Raw genomic sequence first — 17061 nt, forward strand, 5'->3', positions numbered from 1 at the left:
TCATTAATCTGGAATTCAATTACCAACAGGAAATAGTGTGGAATGTCTCTAAAAAGTGTAATACACAAACTAGAACTAAATTGTATACATAGTACTTTTAAAGGGAGGGAGATCTTATCGTGTCTCGAAACATTCAAATAAAAATGTAAAATATATCCATTGTATTGACAACATACTCAAACGTCTTTGTTTTCAATACTAGGGGAAACAATTGTTTATTTAAATCCGATAGTAAAATTAATTGTAATGATAATTACAACCAATTAGTACTGATACTAATGAAGTAAAAGAATGGTAACTTATATTCATAGCTAAATAGATGTATAATTACAAAGTTTAATAGTACTATGATATTCAATGTGTTTTTACACTTTACTGTGAAAATAAATCAAATCTCATATTATGCAATCTCATCTGAAATGTGTGCTTATGGTAAAATGTTTCACATAAATGCAACCCAGGACATTTCCTTTTAAAAATGAGAAATCGCATCCAGCCCACGAAATTGTAACATACTGTAAAATAAACATTCAATAATTTGTGCATCATTAATCAGGAGAGATTATCAAAAATTATAGGGGCCTATGCATGCAGCAATTTTTGGTTGTTCACATCAATTCAGCGAAATCACCTCAAAAACAAGATATATCTTTAAAAATGAAGCATAATCAAAACAGCTGTGACACAGATATTACTACAATCTAATTCCATAGGCAATATTCTAGATATTTACAATCCATAAGAATTGCCCCTGTTCACCAGAATATACAAAAGTGATAAATATATACAAATATAAATACAACATATCTATTAAAAGAGACATGATATCTAATGCAATAGAAAACTATAAATCTTGGCACTGGAAAAAATTTGAGGAATATTGTCACATGTTTTCCTGAAGATTTTTTAAAAACATTACCGAGACTAGCTCCGCGATGTCAAAATTTGAATACTCGCTGAAAACAAGTGATACTGACATACACACTTGCCTGACTTTATCAAGAGTGATTTTCTAATGAAACTTAAGTGTACAATCATAAGGGCTTTTCGAGTGAAATCATCCTAAATTCACCTTTTGTTCTATTTATAATTCGCTCCATAAATAACCTTTTAAACATTTTCCTTCGAGAGTATCTACCTGCATATAAAACCTTTCAGCCTACACATTGATCCCTATTAACAAGTTATTTTTTCTATAGAAGAAAGGATACATAAAGTATTAATGAAAATATGTGAATGCTGATCAGTAATTTATCTCTTGTGAAATTTTTCGAAAATCGAGATTTCATCTTCAATTTGTGCATTTTTTTTTTCCATGAGAGCAGCAGTAGTGATTATCTACTCAAAAGTACAATAAGCAAATTTACAAGGCACGACATACAGGTACATGATGAGAATTAAACTTCTTTTAATAACCATAAAATTATGTTTGAAACTTTGTTTCATAAACCTTAACATAAGAAACACTTAACATTTTTTCTTGGTAAATTAAACTCAAGAGCTTAGCATGAAAAAAAAAAAGCACCACTATTCATATTTTTGAGTGAAGAGAGGGGGCTAGCTTGCGAAAACTGAAATGATTATGGAATACTGAACATGAATCCCCAATCACCTGTCTCGATTTTCATAACTTTATTAGTACAGTAGACTAGATAGAAACAACTCTGAACTCGTGCTGCGACGTTCGAGAGGTGTGATATCAGATATGTCATGCAGTTGATTTTGTACTGGTCAAGCCATGGTATTCATTTAAAAAAAAAAAATTGCTTACACTTATTATCTTTTATACTATGTGTGAATCCATTTACTGTGCTTGATTCTCACAATCTTACAATGCACACTACTTTGTCATTAATCCTATTTAAATATAAGACAATGATGGACAGTTGTATTTCCAAAATGAATTGAATAAAAATGCATATGCATGTCCACTCCACCCCCCCCCCCCCTTCCCGGGCTGCGGAAAATGGGGGAATGGAGGGGCTGGGTGTGTTTCAGCCCCCCCCCCACTTTTTTCCAAAACAGTGTACACAAATGTACCATCTGATTGTGTTTATTTGCATGGTTAGCCTCCCTCCCCACTTTCGGCTCAGCCCCCGTGCCCCATTTAAAAACCATTCCATGGCCCCTGCCCCCTCCCGCACCCTTCCCTTTCCTGCTCTGCTGGAAAAAAAAAATCTGCATACGGCCGTGTGATTACTAGGTGACACATCAGGCAACCCATAATTGACCATGGAGCTTAATTTTTTTTAAAATTGAGCCAAAATTCAGAATACCTGCCTATCTCCGAACAATGCCCCTGATAGGGAAGACACACACACACTAGGCCTATAGGAGAAAGTTTTGAGGACTAGTCCAGAGATATTTCCAATTAAATCAATCACACTCCTGAATATGACGAGAACACACTTTTTGAAATGCCACGTTTGGTGATCCTTTTCAGGACCAATATATATGCCCACGGAAGAATACATGGCGTACCATGAATCAATTACACTTGTATTCTTCTTCGCCATGGAAACCTTCATAAGGTAAATCACAGCTTATAATGTTAAAAAAAACAGAGAACAATGTTTTGTGATTCATGCCTCCATCCACCTTCAACAAATATCTCAAATGAAATTGGTTTCAGAAATGGAATACATCTAATCAATCACAAAGTGAATACAGTACAAATACTATACAGGCCCATTTTTTAACACTGAAGTAAGAAAGCTGAACAATATAATACTTAGAATAAAGCATGAATTGTATTTGTAAACAACAAAATCCCATATTTTTTCGGATTGGGATATGAATTCAACTATAAACAAATAACCAAAAATTATCTTTTTTAGCATTCACAGCAAGATATCATTTTGTAATAGAAATGATTTTTAAAAGCACTCCATGGTTTGAGTTATAGGCCATTTATTGCAATTGGCTTTCGTGTCATGATGCCATAACATCACAAACACAATCAGTGAATAAAAATGGAATTTCAGATAAAGATAAAATGATTCATACTCAAAATTTGGTTTTCAGATACAGCAGAGAGCAGACGAACTTGACTTCACATACAGTTGTGCTGAAAAGTTAGTGAACCTTACCCAAAGAAGGCACTCCTTCATGGTGAGTATTGGATGTAGACAACAACAATACAATGTTCAGCGAGCCCAAAGAAACTTAAATAATTACATATCTAAAACAAAGCAGAACTGGAACACTTCAAATAATTATGTTCATTTTCTGGCAGGGTTCACTAACTCTTGACCATCACTATATATGTAATCCAGTGTGAAGGCTTACAACTTAAAACCACAAAGAGATTTCCATATTGGCTTTAGGATTGGTAATCATTTATTGGCATTTATGGTGATCTCATCGACAAAAATTGTTTTGTCAGTTCTTAATACCGGAAATGTAATCATCACAGGAGCTTTTGACAATCAATACAAAGAAAACATATTGAAATAATGAATAAAACATATCTACAGCAAAAGAAGAGATGTTATAAAAGAAAGCACTGTAACTATAATGGCTGTAGTAGTCTTTGAGATTGTTGATGCCCCACCAATGTAGTCCCACTTGTACCTCTGGAAGCGAGTTCTCCTCTGCATCCATTTTAGCGCGTCTCCAGAGAGACGACCGCTCATTTTTTCCCTGATTTGTGCACTGTAGTCGTTATACCAGTCCAGCTGAGAAGGTAATTGAATAAAGTTGTTGGTTTATAAGGTAATTGCTTGCTTGTAAATATGATCATGACTTATTTATTTATCTAACTTTTTCATATATTTCACATATTATTGGGGTGGGAAGGATAAAGATAGATTTGGGGGATATCAGGCTTAAGATCCAAAGATTTGAATGCCCCCCTCCTTGAGGGCCATCGTATGAGGTCATAATTCCAATAATATACTGCATAGACTAAGAAATTAAAAACATTTCCATGATAGTTTTTCCTCCATGAAACCATTTCACAAAACATTACTTCTAATCACAATGAGAACAATATACTGACACCCCACTTAAAAGAATAATTACAATGGAGAGAATTTGAAAATAATGGTTAAACAACACCTTCATAACCTTAATAATCACAAAAAGTCATGTTTTGTCTTCCTATTTCAACTTGGGTCAAATTGTTAAAAAATCTCTGACGTATAAAATAATTACCTGTTTTCTTGTGAAGTATTCAAATTTGATCAGCCTTGGCTCAAAAGGTACAAAGGTCACTGTCTCAAATTCAAGGTACTGTACGTCATCGCTTTCATCCTCGTTCAAAAATTCATACTACAAAAATATAAAAGAATCAAACAAAGAATCTTTTGAGGAGCCTGGAAACTTTGTCGACATGTAAGATAAACATACTTGTAGACTTTCTGAGAGTTCACAAAGAAAATGGCATGGAATATTTACGAATGAAACATTCTTGAATTAGAATTAAGTTTTAAACAAACAGCTAAATGACACATATATTAAACAAAATCATTTTTAAAAGAATAACGACAACTGCATTTGTATGAATGTATTTTTCCTTCAAAATATATGTTAGAGTGAGCAAAGAGAGTGGAAGATTAAGAGAATTAAGAACACAGAGAGGTAGAGAGATATACAGATAGATAGACAGACGGACGGGCGAACAGACAGACAGACAGACAGATAGATAGATAGACAGACAGATAGAATAAATTATACGTGTAAAGAGAGATAGTGGTATGAGTTGAAATGAACTTCAGGATCTTAGTGGTGTTACAGAGAAAGAAAAGAGAGAGAGAGAGAGAGAAAAAGAGAAGAGAGGATTAATACAATAAAATATCTTACTGGTGTTCGTGGGACAGGTTTGGCATAGAGAACATTTGTGACACGCGCACCAAAGTCACTCTCCCTATCACCATCAGGATCACGATAGTAATAACCGGGACCTATCAATGAAAAAAGAGAATGATGGAAATATTTCTGAAGAAAAGCTTATTTATAATAATCAAATGAATTCATTGATTAACAAGTAAATGAATGAATAAAAGAATAAATGAATGAATAAATAAATATATAAATAAATGAATGAATAAATAAATCGTATTATACATGTATATTTCTCTACCTCAACTTTTTATTCTCTCCCATTTTATCCCTGATATTGATATTGATCTTCTTTTATACATCTCCTGTTGAGATGATAAACCGATTATGCTTTATCTGATTGATTCCTTCCTATTGAGAACTTCCAAGATTATGTATATATACATATTTTTATACTTATATTTACAAAGTAATCAACAAATAAACAAATAGATAAACAAATTAATCAATGAACAAGATATATAAATGAAAGTCAGCCTTTGACTGCTATTTTGATTTTATAATAATAGACACCATTTATCACATATCTCCATGAATATCATCAAATAGAATTATAAAAATATAAAAAAGTATAAATACCTGCAGAAATAAACATGCTGCGGTTGAATGGCTGTTCGTCCACCATGAATTCGGAATTGATGTAAACAGGACCTGTAAGAGGAAAAACCATACACTGACAATTTATTTTCAAATCGGTTTTTGACTTTGTACTGATATGATTTGTTGCTCAAATGAAGTAAAACTCGACCCAGTGCATGAAATGTCAACAAACTGTTTACTTCGATCCTCAGTTCTGATTGGCTGTTTAATTAGTATGGTTGTTGTCGTTGGATGGCAAAGCTATCATAATGTAACTTTAAATGCAAACATGGGTGTCTCATAAAGCTGTCCATAAATTATGACTGACAATACGAATGACTGGTGATCCTATCTTGTGGTAAATAACATGCAACAAATTTAAACAATAGGGTGGATTAAGCTCCTGTTTTAAGAAAAGATCACCAGTCATTCATAAAGTGGCTCGTAATTTATGGACAGACTTATGAAACTCCCATCAGGTAAGATAGCTGCAAAGAAATGATGAAATGAATATGAAATCTACCCAAAAGTTTATTTTTAATTATAGGTCATTCTTTTCACTTTTTACCTACTTTATTTTCACATTTTACTCTCTACTTAAAATGAACTAATGTTGCCATATTTTTAATGTACTGTACCTTCATGAGGGGTGAGATACTGTCCCACACCGTATCCGGTTGGATGGAAGTAGTCCAGACCCACGTCCCACAAGTACTGGCGGGCAATGGCATCCAGATCACGCCCTGCACAAGAAAAGAAAGAAAAAAAAAATTACATCAGTATTCAGGAACTTATGGGCTATTTCTACGCAATGGTAAGACTAACCTTAAGGGTATCCACATGGCTGTGTCTCCTAAACTAAACTGTACGGACAGCACAGAAACGTTGTTTGTGCTAACAGAGATCTTGTTACAACCGGTCATGTGGCAGCGATGCCTAATGTTACAACAATGCACACTTACACATTGACATAAATGTTTTGACTTCACAGTACGAAAGATGTGACTGGGCTTACTGTTTGTGCTCTGTTAGGCTAACAACATTCTATTGGGTTGTCCATAGATGTAATGCTATGACCATTGTTTTTTTTAAATGGCAATATGTTTGGTTTCCCTATGTCACAAGTCACAGATTAGGAAATCACATGTAAGTAAACTCATGCAATAGAATTATATTAAGATACAAAGAGATGTCCATGGATTTAGACTTCAGACAATTCCTGTATCTCACTTCAAACAATTCCTGTTACCCTTCGTATTAGACTTCCAATCCCACCGCTGCCACCAAAAGGTCATCAAAGTGGTTCCACATGAAATACAGAAGGTTTTTTGTGACTTTGTGATTGACCAGACTATGACAAGCCCAGAAATGTCCTCAAACATCTCTTATTGCATCATTTAGTATCGAAATAACTTTCATCCATGTTAACACTTTGTTTATACAAGGTTTTAATTCTTTAATAAGTTAAATCAGAGGTTGAAAATCAGTCATACTTAAAACATTCTGCTTACATAGGCCTATTGGCTCTTTATTTTTTACTAGTTCATAAATTCACCCACGGCATTACAAACTACTTAATGAGACACACAATGGAATGCATATCACATTAAATTTTAATTAAATTTTAAGTGTTTACAACTGGAAACGGACTACAATAAACCAACACAAGAGGGATGGCCTATTTAAAATAATATTTTTGAAGTCCTAAAACATGAGAAGCTTTATACTTCTTCCCCTAATATTGATAACAAATGAAATAACATTTGTGTAATAAATCTATCACAAAACAATTTAGTCTCAACATGACTCAGATTTTTAATCAACATTGAACAGATTTTACTTCTTCCGACTGATGGAGTAAAATTGAAATTGCAGAAGCTAATGACACAGATTAAAACTCAAGATAAAAAGCAAGACATCAAAGATGAATTTACCATATACATTTGTGTGGAATTTGGCCATAGACAAATCAATAAGTCCAAGTACAATGCGAGTGTATACCTCCTGTTAAGTGAATAGACAACACATAAATAGAAAACAGTATTAAGTATCCTTACATGAAGTGGCAACATTTGAAAATTGTACAAGATATATTTAGAAATCACCTACACATAACTGTGATCAATTTCACCAACAGGATTTGCACTACATCCTTTTATTAATTCATTTCTGATATTAGCACACTACTTACCGCCAGTCATAATAATGATAATAATCTGATTGGTAGCCATAAATCAAACAGCATCAACCAAAAGATAAATAAAGAACACATAACATGGATGAATTGAATTATTTTTGATGACAACTGTTCATTCAACAATTTTATTTTCAAAGAAGAGAAGGTCAAATGCCAATTTCACAAAAAATCAATAATATAAACCTATGAATTAGAATAGGAAAAGAAATGACAATTACTGTATAACTATACCCAAAGGGTAAAACTAAATGCTGAAACCTACACTTCATTGTTTCAAACAAAAAATTTGATTGAATTTTCTTAACTTGACGACACCCCTCCCCATATTGACATCTCTAGGGAGATAGGTATACCTTTTGGAATTCGGACGGTGTTGCTGGATCATAGGAGCGGTCGTATTCATAGCGGTTCTCATTATCCTCGTACCACTCTTTGGCAAAGAAGAAAGTTCTTGCTAGTGTAGTCGTTCCTTCCCTGTCAATCAGAGATGACAAGCGTTATGTTAGGGATGGCAATTGAAGTGACAACCAGTACCTCATCATCTTCCTCACATTTTCTCTCTTTCTGTTTCTTCCCCCCCCCCCCTTTCTCACCCTCTGCCTCTCTCTCTCCCACTTTCTACACTGCAAAAACTCTGGTGTTGACTTAACACCAGCCCGGAACCTATATCTGTCCACACCAGAGAAGTGCTAAATAACACCAGTTTCATTTTAATCTAACACCAGATTAGTAATTAGTATCAAAACAACATCGGTTTGATTCCAAACTGGTGTTGTTTCAATACTTCTCTGGTGTGGACATATATAGATTCCGGGCAGGTGTTAAATCAACACCGGAGTTTTTGCAGTGTATCATTGCCCTTCATCACTCTTTCTCCAAAAAGTACAAGGGCCTATAGTCACCCCTTCTCTGTCAGTGAAATGAATGTATACTTCATTTCCAAATGAAATTTAAACATGCGATCTAGCAAGGTTGAACTAAATGTTGCATATCACATTTCAAAATTCAGCCGATAAAAATACCTTGTGTTGTCTAAAAATCGTGTTAATGTATATTGTGCCATATAGGCATTACTAGTTTATAGGCACTTCATAAAAAAGAAACAGAAACCAATCCTTGGTATGTTGAAGGTATTAAAAGAAATATTATGAATATTGTAGGTTTTTGATTATTCTTACCTATATTGTCCTCCCATGTCATAGAGGAACATCTTTCCAGTAGGGATGGCGAAGCGCTCATCTTCTATTGGACTATGCATAAGTGGAAAAAGAAATGAAATAATAACGCACTAATTCAGTCAACGGAGCACTTTTACCTGAGCATGCCTGAATCAATTTTCAACATTTAAAAGTTAAACACGATCACTCTTTCATTAAGAACAAACATCCCATCCGAATATCATTCACTTTCTCTATCTTTTTATATATCTCTTATGGGTATTTAATTTTGATTCTGCAAGGATGAAATTTTCAGAGGTTCTATACATCAGAAATCTCATATCTCATATTCTGCTATTGTCCACCATTAATAAGCTTAATATAATAATGGAGGGTATCTTTAAGATATAAAAAAAAACTTCTGTCACCTTAACATCTTAAACAGTTTGAATTTGAGAGTAGGGCCTTTTTCTACAAAATTAATCAATTTCATCTTATTTGGATTAAAGAAAGTCTGACCAAACTTACTGGTAATAATAATTTGCACTGTGGTATCCAACGGCTGCTATAGTCTCATAACTTGGATATTGATAGCTAGTGTGTGATCTGTGGAGAAAATAATCATCTATAACATCAATTCCACAATACAGGATACGAGTTAGCTCATATATTTTGAAATGAAAACTATTGCCTTTTCTTATGGTGTTATTGTTCTTATCATTTCTTAGTTTCATTCTCTTAGTACTGCCTTCTTTAGTTATATCACCTTGCCCCTTCATATCTTCTTCTTGTACCTTTTTTTAACTCTTTAACTATTACGAGTACCTATCTAAGGAGGTTCCATATGACATTTGCTCTGATAGATATTCTGCATGTTAAGCCAGACATAAAACCTAAATAAACCCTAATCCTTATCTTTACATTATTCTGAATCAAAAACTCTATTACACATCCCAACTCTAACCCTATGTCCTCTGAGATATCAACACCGGAGCAAATGTCGCAGGAGCATATTATCGTGTCACCATCTAAGAAACGGGGGCAAATCACTCGTATTAATTCTTTCAGAATCTACAAACAATGTATATATAATCCAGTGGCATAATGAGCCAAAATTGTGAGGGGGGAGGGCAGAAATGGAGTACACTTATTCATAAATAATGCACCAATTTTCTCATGGGGGGGGCGGTCAAAATATAGGCCTACTTTTCCAAAGGTTTGATGAAATGTACTTTGAAATGCAGCATTAAATCAAATGAAAAGTAAATATAACCAAACATTTATGAATATTGAACAGAAAACCATTACCACCCCACCCTCGATCGTCCAACTCTAAGCACAGTAAGAGCCAATACATTACCAGCATTAGAAATCTTCATTTTTCTATTTTAAAAATACTTGAAAAAAATTGTACACAAAATTCACAATGTCATCTTGATATCTGCCATTTACCTTTTCCCATAGCTACAATGTAAGTTGTTTTATCTTTTTATGCAAAATTTTGAGAAATTCATATAGGTTTAAGAGAATATTAATATTCAATCATTAGTAACAGCTAGTAAATGAATATGCAAAGTTAAAACATACTCTCTTATAGTTTCTGTCCTTTGTGAAACCAGCCACTCTGTCAATGATCGATCATCCCCTTCTTTTGGATTCTAAAATGAAACAAAAAAAAATGTATGATCAAGCTAAACAACCAACTAGCCAACAGAATAATAGAAGCTAATAATAATCCGGGATAATAATGAACAAATTCTTTATTGAAGCTTTGCGGCCCCGCACTGAATTACCACTTACATCTCAAAGTTTTCAACTAATTGCTGTACTGGAAATAAAAGGCCAAAATTGTTTGCATTCATTTTAATAGTAAATGGCATGATAATGATGGTTAATTATTTGATTAAAAACAAAAACAAGATTAATCATATTTGAATTCAACACTTATGAGTAGATTATCACAATAAAACAAGTGCATGCGTTTGTTGTTTTTATTAGCAATGACGATATCCCAAGTAAATACATTTAAATTATGAATAAATCTTATACCTTAATTAGTATTTCAAATATCATTCATACTTTGATATTTCAAAAGAAAACATATATACAACAGAATTATTATAAAATAAATGATATATAAACCAGGACTATCATGAAGAAAATGTAAAAAGTGTATTGCATTTACATAATGTAAAATGATGTCTCTCTTTTAAAATATGTCAATATGCTTCTAGCAAAACATCCTGAAAGAAGATTAATGGAGTTCTTTCTCCATGTGAAAACTGTGCAATGTCAGAATGATTAGTTCAATTTACCACCATATTCTGGAGTAGATTATCCATCCAAGCTGCTACTTCTATCGTCGTCACTGAATCTGCTATCTGATTTCAATAGGAGATACAAAAAAAAAGAGTTTCATAAACACCACTGAGGCAGATATACAGCTGTGCTCAACAATTTCTGAACCCAGCTCAGAGAAACAAACTTTATTGAATGTAATATGTTATCACCTAGCTGAATTCACAACTAAATATCTAAAACATGTCAGAACTTGAACACTTTAAGAAATCTTCATTTTCTGGAGGGATTCACCGACTTTTAAAGCATCACTGTATTATCATGCTAAACTTGTCTTTAAATGATCAACAAAACAATGCATGATCTCTGTGAATATTTTTTGAAGCGAGAAGTGTCTTTTGCAACACTGCGACTGCTGCAGATGGTATCATGATAAACCATTACGATATTACACTGTATATTTTCATCATATACATCAATGTACCATCCATTTTATTAGTGCCAAAGGAAAATGCTCTCAATCACAAAAACATAATACTTTGTTGACAAAAGTTGTAAGAGGTTATCCCTTGTTGTTCTTTGTAGAGAAAAAAAAATACATATCTTATTTTCATAATGTCAACAGTATATTTCAGTGGCTCAGGTCAGGACCCAAACTCAGTCTGGATTCAAAGTTCAATCTCATACTCTTACTAACTAGAGGCAGATCCATCACTGGTTTATTTTATTTTGTAGACCTATGTGTGTACAATTTATCTTCATTTGCGAATAATCCTTGAAGCACTACAAGAGTGAAATAAACATTAATGGTCATTGGAAAGCAAATAGGTGGACATCAATAATTATTCTTACTTATTTACTTACTTCCAGGATAATATCCAACCCCCTAAAGGCCGGGGTCAAACGGGCAGGGGTAGGGTGCACTGATGGTCGTTACGCAGAGGCAAGAGGCGTTGCTTAGTATTGATTTTGGTTTGTAAAGTAATTCTGGATTGTTATTTTGAATTTTTCTTTGTCGAGAATGGATTTGATTGAGTTAGGTAAGTTGTTCCAGTCAACAACAGCAAGTGGTGCAAAAGAAAACTTATAGCAGTTTTCGTTTGTAATTGGAATAAAATATTAGTGGTTGAAGTGTAACGCGGGTTCCTTTGGGCCGGGCGCAGAGTAGATCATACCTCTAAAATTCTTATTTTCTTCAATAAATCCTAAAACTTCCATCATAATATCACATATATATGTTTAAAAATTAACTGGTGTGGCTTCTGTCAAACAGGAAGTAAACAGAGCTGATGAAGGGGATTGGACCCCACCCTGTGTTAAAGGGAGGGGGGGGGGGTGATTGGACATGACATTTTTTTTCATTGTCACAAAAATTCTGGAAATGGAGGGGGGGGGCTACTGTATGAGCCTCTATCCCTGGCCAATCCCAGATTCACCTCTCACTTTATATACAGATCATGTAATTATTAAAATTAGGAGGTAGTAATGATATATAAATACTATCAAATAATGTCTAAAGTAAAGAAATATTCTAATTAACTTACAAATGCCAAGTTCATTGACTCCACCTCGACATCATTCTTGACAGCTTTCATCAAAAGAATTGGGGAAGGTTCCATAATGTATTTACTCTGTTGAAAGATAACATTAAGTGAGATCAATTACTTACTTACTAACATGTATACATTTAGGCCTAGATACATCGAATTCTGCAGTGAAATCCCTACATTTATCACAGTTACTATATCTTAATATTTTTTCCTTATAATGAATATAAGTATCTTTACAAAGTATCATTAATTTATTTATAATAAAGATTAACTGCTAAATAAAGGGAGAAAATCAACAACAACACAATAAATGATATCAAATAAATTAGAAAAGAAGAAATGAAATAGTGAAAAATTAAGATTTCTCTAAAAGAATAAAATTGTTGAGGTTGGAAAAAAATAAGAAGGGACAACATATACAAATTATGAAAAGGAAGGGCATATGTAACAAACATAAATAATTGAATCCAGTAATATTTGCGAGGACATTGATCAACTGAACAATGAAAAAAACTGAATAAAAATCCCAGATTTTATTTTACATAAAAAATACATTGATAAATAGAAGAGCGACGGAATAGGATGAAAAATAACTAATAATGAAAAAAAATAAAGATTTTTAAAAGAATATACGAATAAAAGAGTTAGGGATCACATGAGCGAAAGAACAAAGAATCAACAAGTGCATACTAGGAAGAAATATATAGACGTCAGTAAATCAAAGAATAAAAACATAGGAAGAATGAAACAATAGACACAAATTAAAGAAGAGTGGATGGTGTCAAATTCTTACCCTGTCATTTCTAACATCGTCCCTTTCTGTGACAGTCTTGTAGACAAAGTAGTTGGACGAGTTACTGAACCACACCTTCTTGCTAAACGATATAGTGGAGAGGTCGTCAGTAAAGGCTGATATATCCTTCGCTCTTATGCAAGTTGTTGGGAAGGAAGCTAGAAAGAGAGACCATGAATATAACTTACAAAGAAAATTTGGTGCATTCATAAGGTCTTGGCTCGGGTCTCAGTTTTGATAAGTAGTCAGTTGCCTTGGTCAAATCTAATGGGCCCAAGGACGTATGTTCGAATTTGAAGTGAAGAACTTTGACTTAGAAGACCTATATTGTTGTGCTAGAAAGTTAGTGGACCCCACCATAAAAATGCAATTCTTCATGTTGAGTGTTGAATGGAGACAACAACACTACAATGTTTGTCTAGCCCAGAGAAACAAACTTTATTGAATGTAACATTTCACCACCTGACTTCACAATATCATATCTAAAACATGGCAGAACCTGAATGCTTGAAATATGTCTTATTTTTTGGAGGGGTTCACTAACTGTTTTTTTAGCACCACTGCATAACACATGTTTTGCATAAACTTATATAAAAGAAATTGCTTCAAATTCAATATTTGACTTTATATAAACGGTCAAATTATGCACATTTATTTTCCTGCACATTATCATTAATGGTGTATTGAGAACAAAACAAGGGCCAAATTGCATTTGTTGGTGAGTACGCGTGGACATATTTTGTTACAAGAGCTACACTCTGTCAAATGATCTGCTTTAGTAGGGAGTGGCTAATTCCTATCTTCAAAGAAGTATTTGAAGTTATTTTTTCCTCTCTTTTTGTATTTTGTAGATTAGTATATCCTATATTCTATGTTAATAAATCATAATTATTCCAGGGCCCTACACACAAGCTTTGCTTTTAAAGTTTCCTTAAACCAATTTGTCCATGATATAATCTAATTGATGTGTGTTTATGAACTCAATTTACATTGTATATATATCAATATTGATTATGATGTGATGTTTTTGGTTTAAATAAATAAATTTGAACTTGAACTACACAGGGAATAATGCCCCACTAGTCATCGTTGTAAAACTTTTTTTTTTGTTCCCTATATGACCAAAATAAAGACCCAAAAAATATGAATTTTAACGATAATTCATGGCAAAAAAGAGATGGCACCAGTGTAATTTTGATGGGTGATGATATTAACTGAATTCTGAATGAAAGGAATTATTAATATGGGCAAGTCAATCACTTTCTTTATCTGTTCTCTGTTTCTATTAAATCGATTCATTTTCCCTTTTTATCACTTGGCAAAATCACAAGGAGCAAGTCGCAAACCTCAAGCCCCTAGCAAAAGTTTATTCACTTGGTCTACAAACGCTTGGTCTACTCCTCATTTAGTCTACCACTACATGGGCTAAACCCATTTGGTCTACTAACAATTTGGTCTAGACAAAACTGAATACCCACTTAGCCTCGTTCCCAATAAGCTAAATGCCAAGTCGGTCTAATTTCCACTTTGCTAACTTATTTATTCTCTTTTACTTTGTGAAGTGAGAATTTGACTCATAAAAAGTTAATCTTACAATCATATGGACCAAGTAAATAGTCAATCAAATATAGGTATAGCCTAAAAATGAGACAAAATGTTAAGTGGGATACAAATGCAATTAGACCAAATGATCAGTAGAATTACTGGTTGTATGCAAGTTAGGATTCAGACCATATGAGATGGGACCAAATGGAGAGTTTGTAGATAAAGGGGATGCAGACCAGTCAGCAAATTCACAGGAACCACATCTAGGGAACCACACCCCAACAGACTACGACTTACTATAGCTTGTACATCTTGCTGTATCGAGCTCCAGATGTTCCCTCAATTCGTGGAATCTCTCCGAGTCCAGTCGGCGATTGGAATCATACAGATAAAGACTGAAAGAGGATAGAAAGAAGGGCAAGAAGACAACTGGTATTATAAATGTCATTATTGTAATTTTAGTCAATTCTTTGAAACTTATTATCTCACTCAATCTCTTTCTTACTCTGTCCATATTTCCGATCCTTCCATAATATGGTTTGTCATATTTTCAAGCATATTTGCTTACAATGACAATCCATCTTCCGCAAGTGAGTTCACAGTCCTGTGTTCAGTGATATTTATTTCTGATTTATTATTAAAATGTCTTCGTTATATTAATGTAACCATATTATTTTGTCGTGCAGAAGAAAAATAAATAAATCCAATTATATTAAACCAAATCTCTACATCATGCTGTCTTTCCTTTTCCTCTCCTTCTCTCTCAATAGATATCTTAGCTTCATCTATTCCCCACTCTAATCCTCTCTGCATCAATCGCAACCCATCACTTCCCCTATTTATTTCATTTCAGTGTAAGCTTTCCTTCTTATCATGTCATTATTAAACCAAAAAATAGTTGCACATGCAATTTTGAACCTCGCCCAACTCACCATACTATCCTTTCTCCCGTCCCCCTTCACCCTCTTCCCATTATCCCCATCAATTTAGCTGTGAGCATTACAGAGAACAATAATACCCTTGAATCACTTACTTGATATACTGTGTTCCGACGATAGCAAACGAAATAAAGAGAGGGTTGTACGGGATGTCTTCTCCGCGTAGATTGAACAACCCTAGATCAGATAATGAAAATATAAATGTTGTAGAATCGCGCAAGAAATATAATGGGCCGATACATCATGGAAATCAATAAGTAGAAAAATATAAATGAGTGTACTCTGCTTTTTTTAACATGATTTTTTTATTACAATACTAGTGCTACGTCAGTATTTAGAATAAATGTTTATACTTTGAGTGATCTCTGTTAAAAAGAGAGAATGATTTATTCACACTTTCTACAAACTTAGTACAAACATTTACAGTCTCCCAAAGAACACATTTACTATTTTTCTTTGAAACCTTCTGTGATTCCATACTTATTGTGCATCAAAAAAGATATAGTTTGGTGAAGACTTACAGGCAATTTCGTCGAGCCTCGTTATGATGAGTAGATCAACATCTTTTTCATCCATGAGTTCTCGCAGATTCTTAAAGTACAGGATGGGGTTCCCCAGGGATGTCTGACGTCGACGGTATACTTTATCCTGCCAGTCATAACCTGTGAAATGAAGATACAGAGCAGCATATTTGAAGGAATTGTTGAAAAGGTACTACTACTAGCTGCTCATCCTCTTACTTCTCGTCCTACATAATAACTGAATGTACTACAGATGCAACTTCCATTTCAATGACTACTACTGGCACTATTCCTTTTACTTCTTCTAGGCCTATATACTGATTGCAATACTGCTGCAACAACCACAATTATACTACTTACTACCTACTTCTACTACTACTACTACTACTACTACTACTACTACTACTACTACTACTACTACTACTACTACTACTACTACTACTACTACTACTACTACTACTACTACTACTACTATACTACTACTACTACTACTACTACTACTACTACTTCAACTACTACTACTACTTCTACTATTACTACTACTTCATACTACTACTACTAGGTATACTGAACTTAGATAAGCTACTACTGGTTCTACTACTGGTTCTGCTGCTGCTACTACTACTATTACTAACTGCTAC

General features: G+C 33.7%; 1 protein-coding gene across 1 annotated transcript in view; it reads right to left on the reverse strand.

The window, feature by feature from the left end:
* Positions 1-316: 316 nt before the first annotated feature.
* Positions 317-17061, reverse strand: part of LOC121414114 (xaa-Pro aminopeptidase 1-like) — a 28060-nt gene continuing 11315 nt past the window's right edge. The window contains exons 8-23 of the mRNA XM_041607177.1: positions 16421-16561; positions 15995-16076; positions 15259-15356; positions 13417-13574; positions 12618-12704; positions 11091-11156; positions 10363-10433; positions 9304-9381; positions 8797-8868; positions 7972-8092; positions 7356-7425; positions 6060-6164; positions 5422-5493; positions 4804-4904; positions 4156-4272; positions 317-3677 (exon numbers count right to left, since the gene is read on the reverse strand). Coding sequence (XP_041463111.1) covers positions 3471-3677; positions 4156-4272; positions 4804-4904; positions 5422-5493; positions 6060-6164; positions 7356-7425; positions 7972-8092; positions 8797-8868; positions 9304-9381; positions 10363-10433; positions 11091-11156; positions 12618-12704; positions 13417-13574; positions 15259-15356; positions 15995-16076; positions 16421-16561 — 1646 coding nt within the window. The 3' untranslated portion in view covers positions 317-3470. The remainder of the gene's footprint in view (positions 3678-4155; positions 4273-4803; positions 4905-5421; positions 5494-6059; positions 6165-7355; positions 7426-7971; positions 8093-8796; positions 8869-9303; positions 9382-10362; positions 10434-11090; positions 11157-12617; positions 12705-13416; positions 13575-15258; positions 15357-15994; positions 16077-16420; positions 16562-17061) is intronic.

The sequence above is a fragment of the Lytechinus variegatus genome, chromosome 4, assembly GCF_018143015.1.
Source record: "Lytechinus variegatus isolate NC3 chromosome 4, Lvar_3.0, whole genome shotgun sequence".
In the NCBI taxonomy this organism is placed as follows: Eukaryota; Metazoa; Echinodermata; class Echinoidea; order Temnopleuroida; family Toxopneustidae; genus Lytechinus; species Lytechinus variegatus.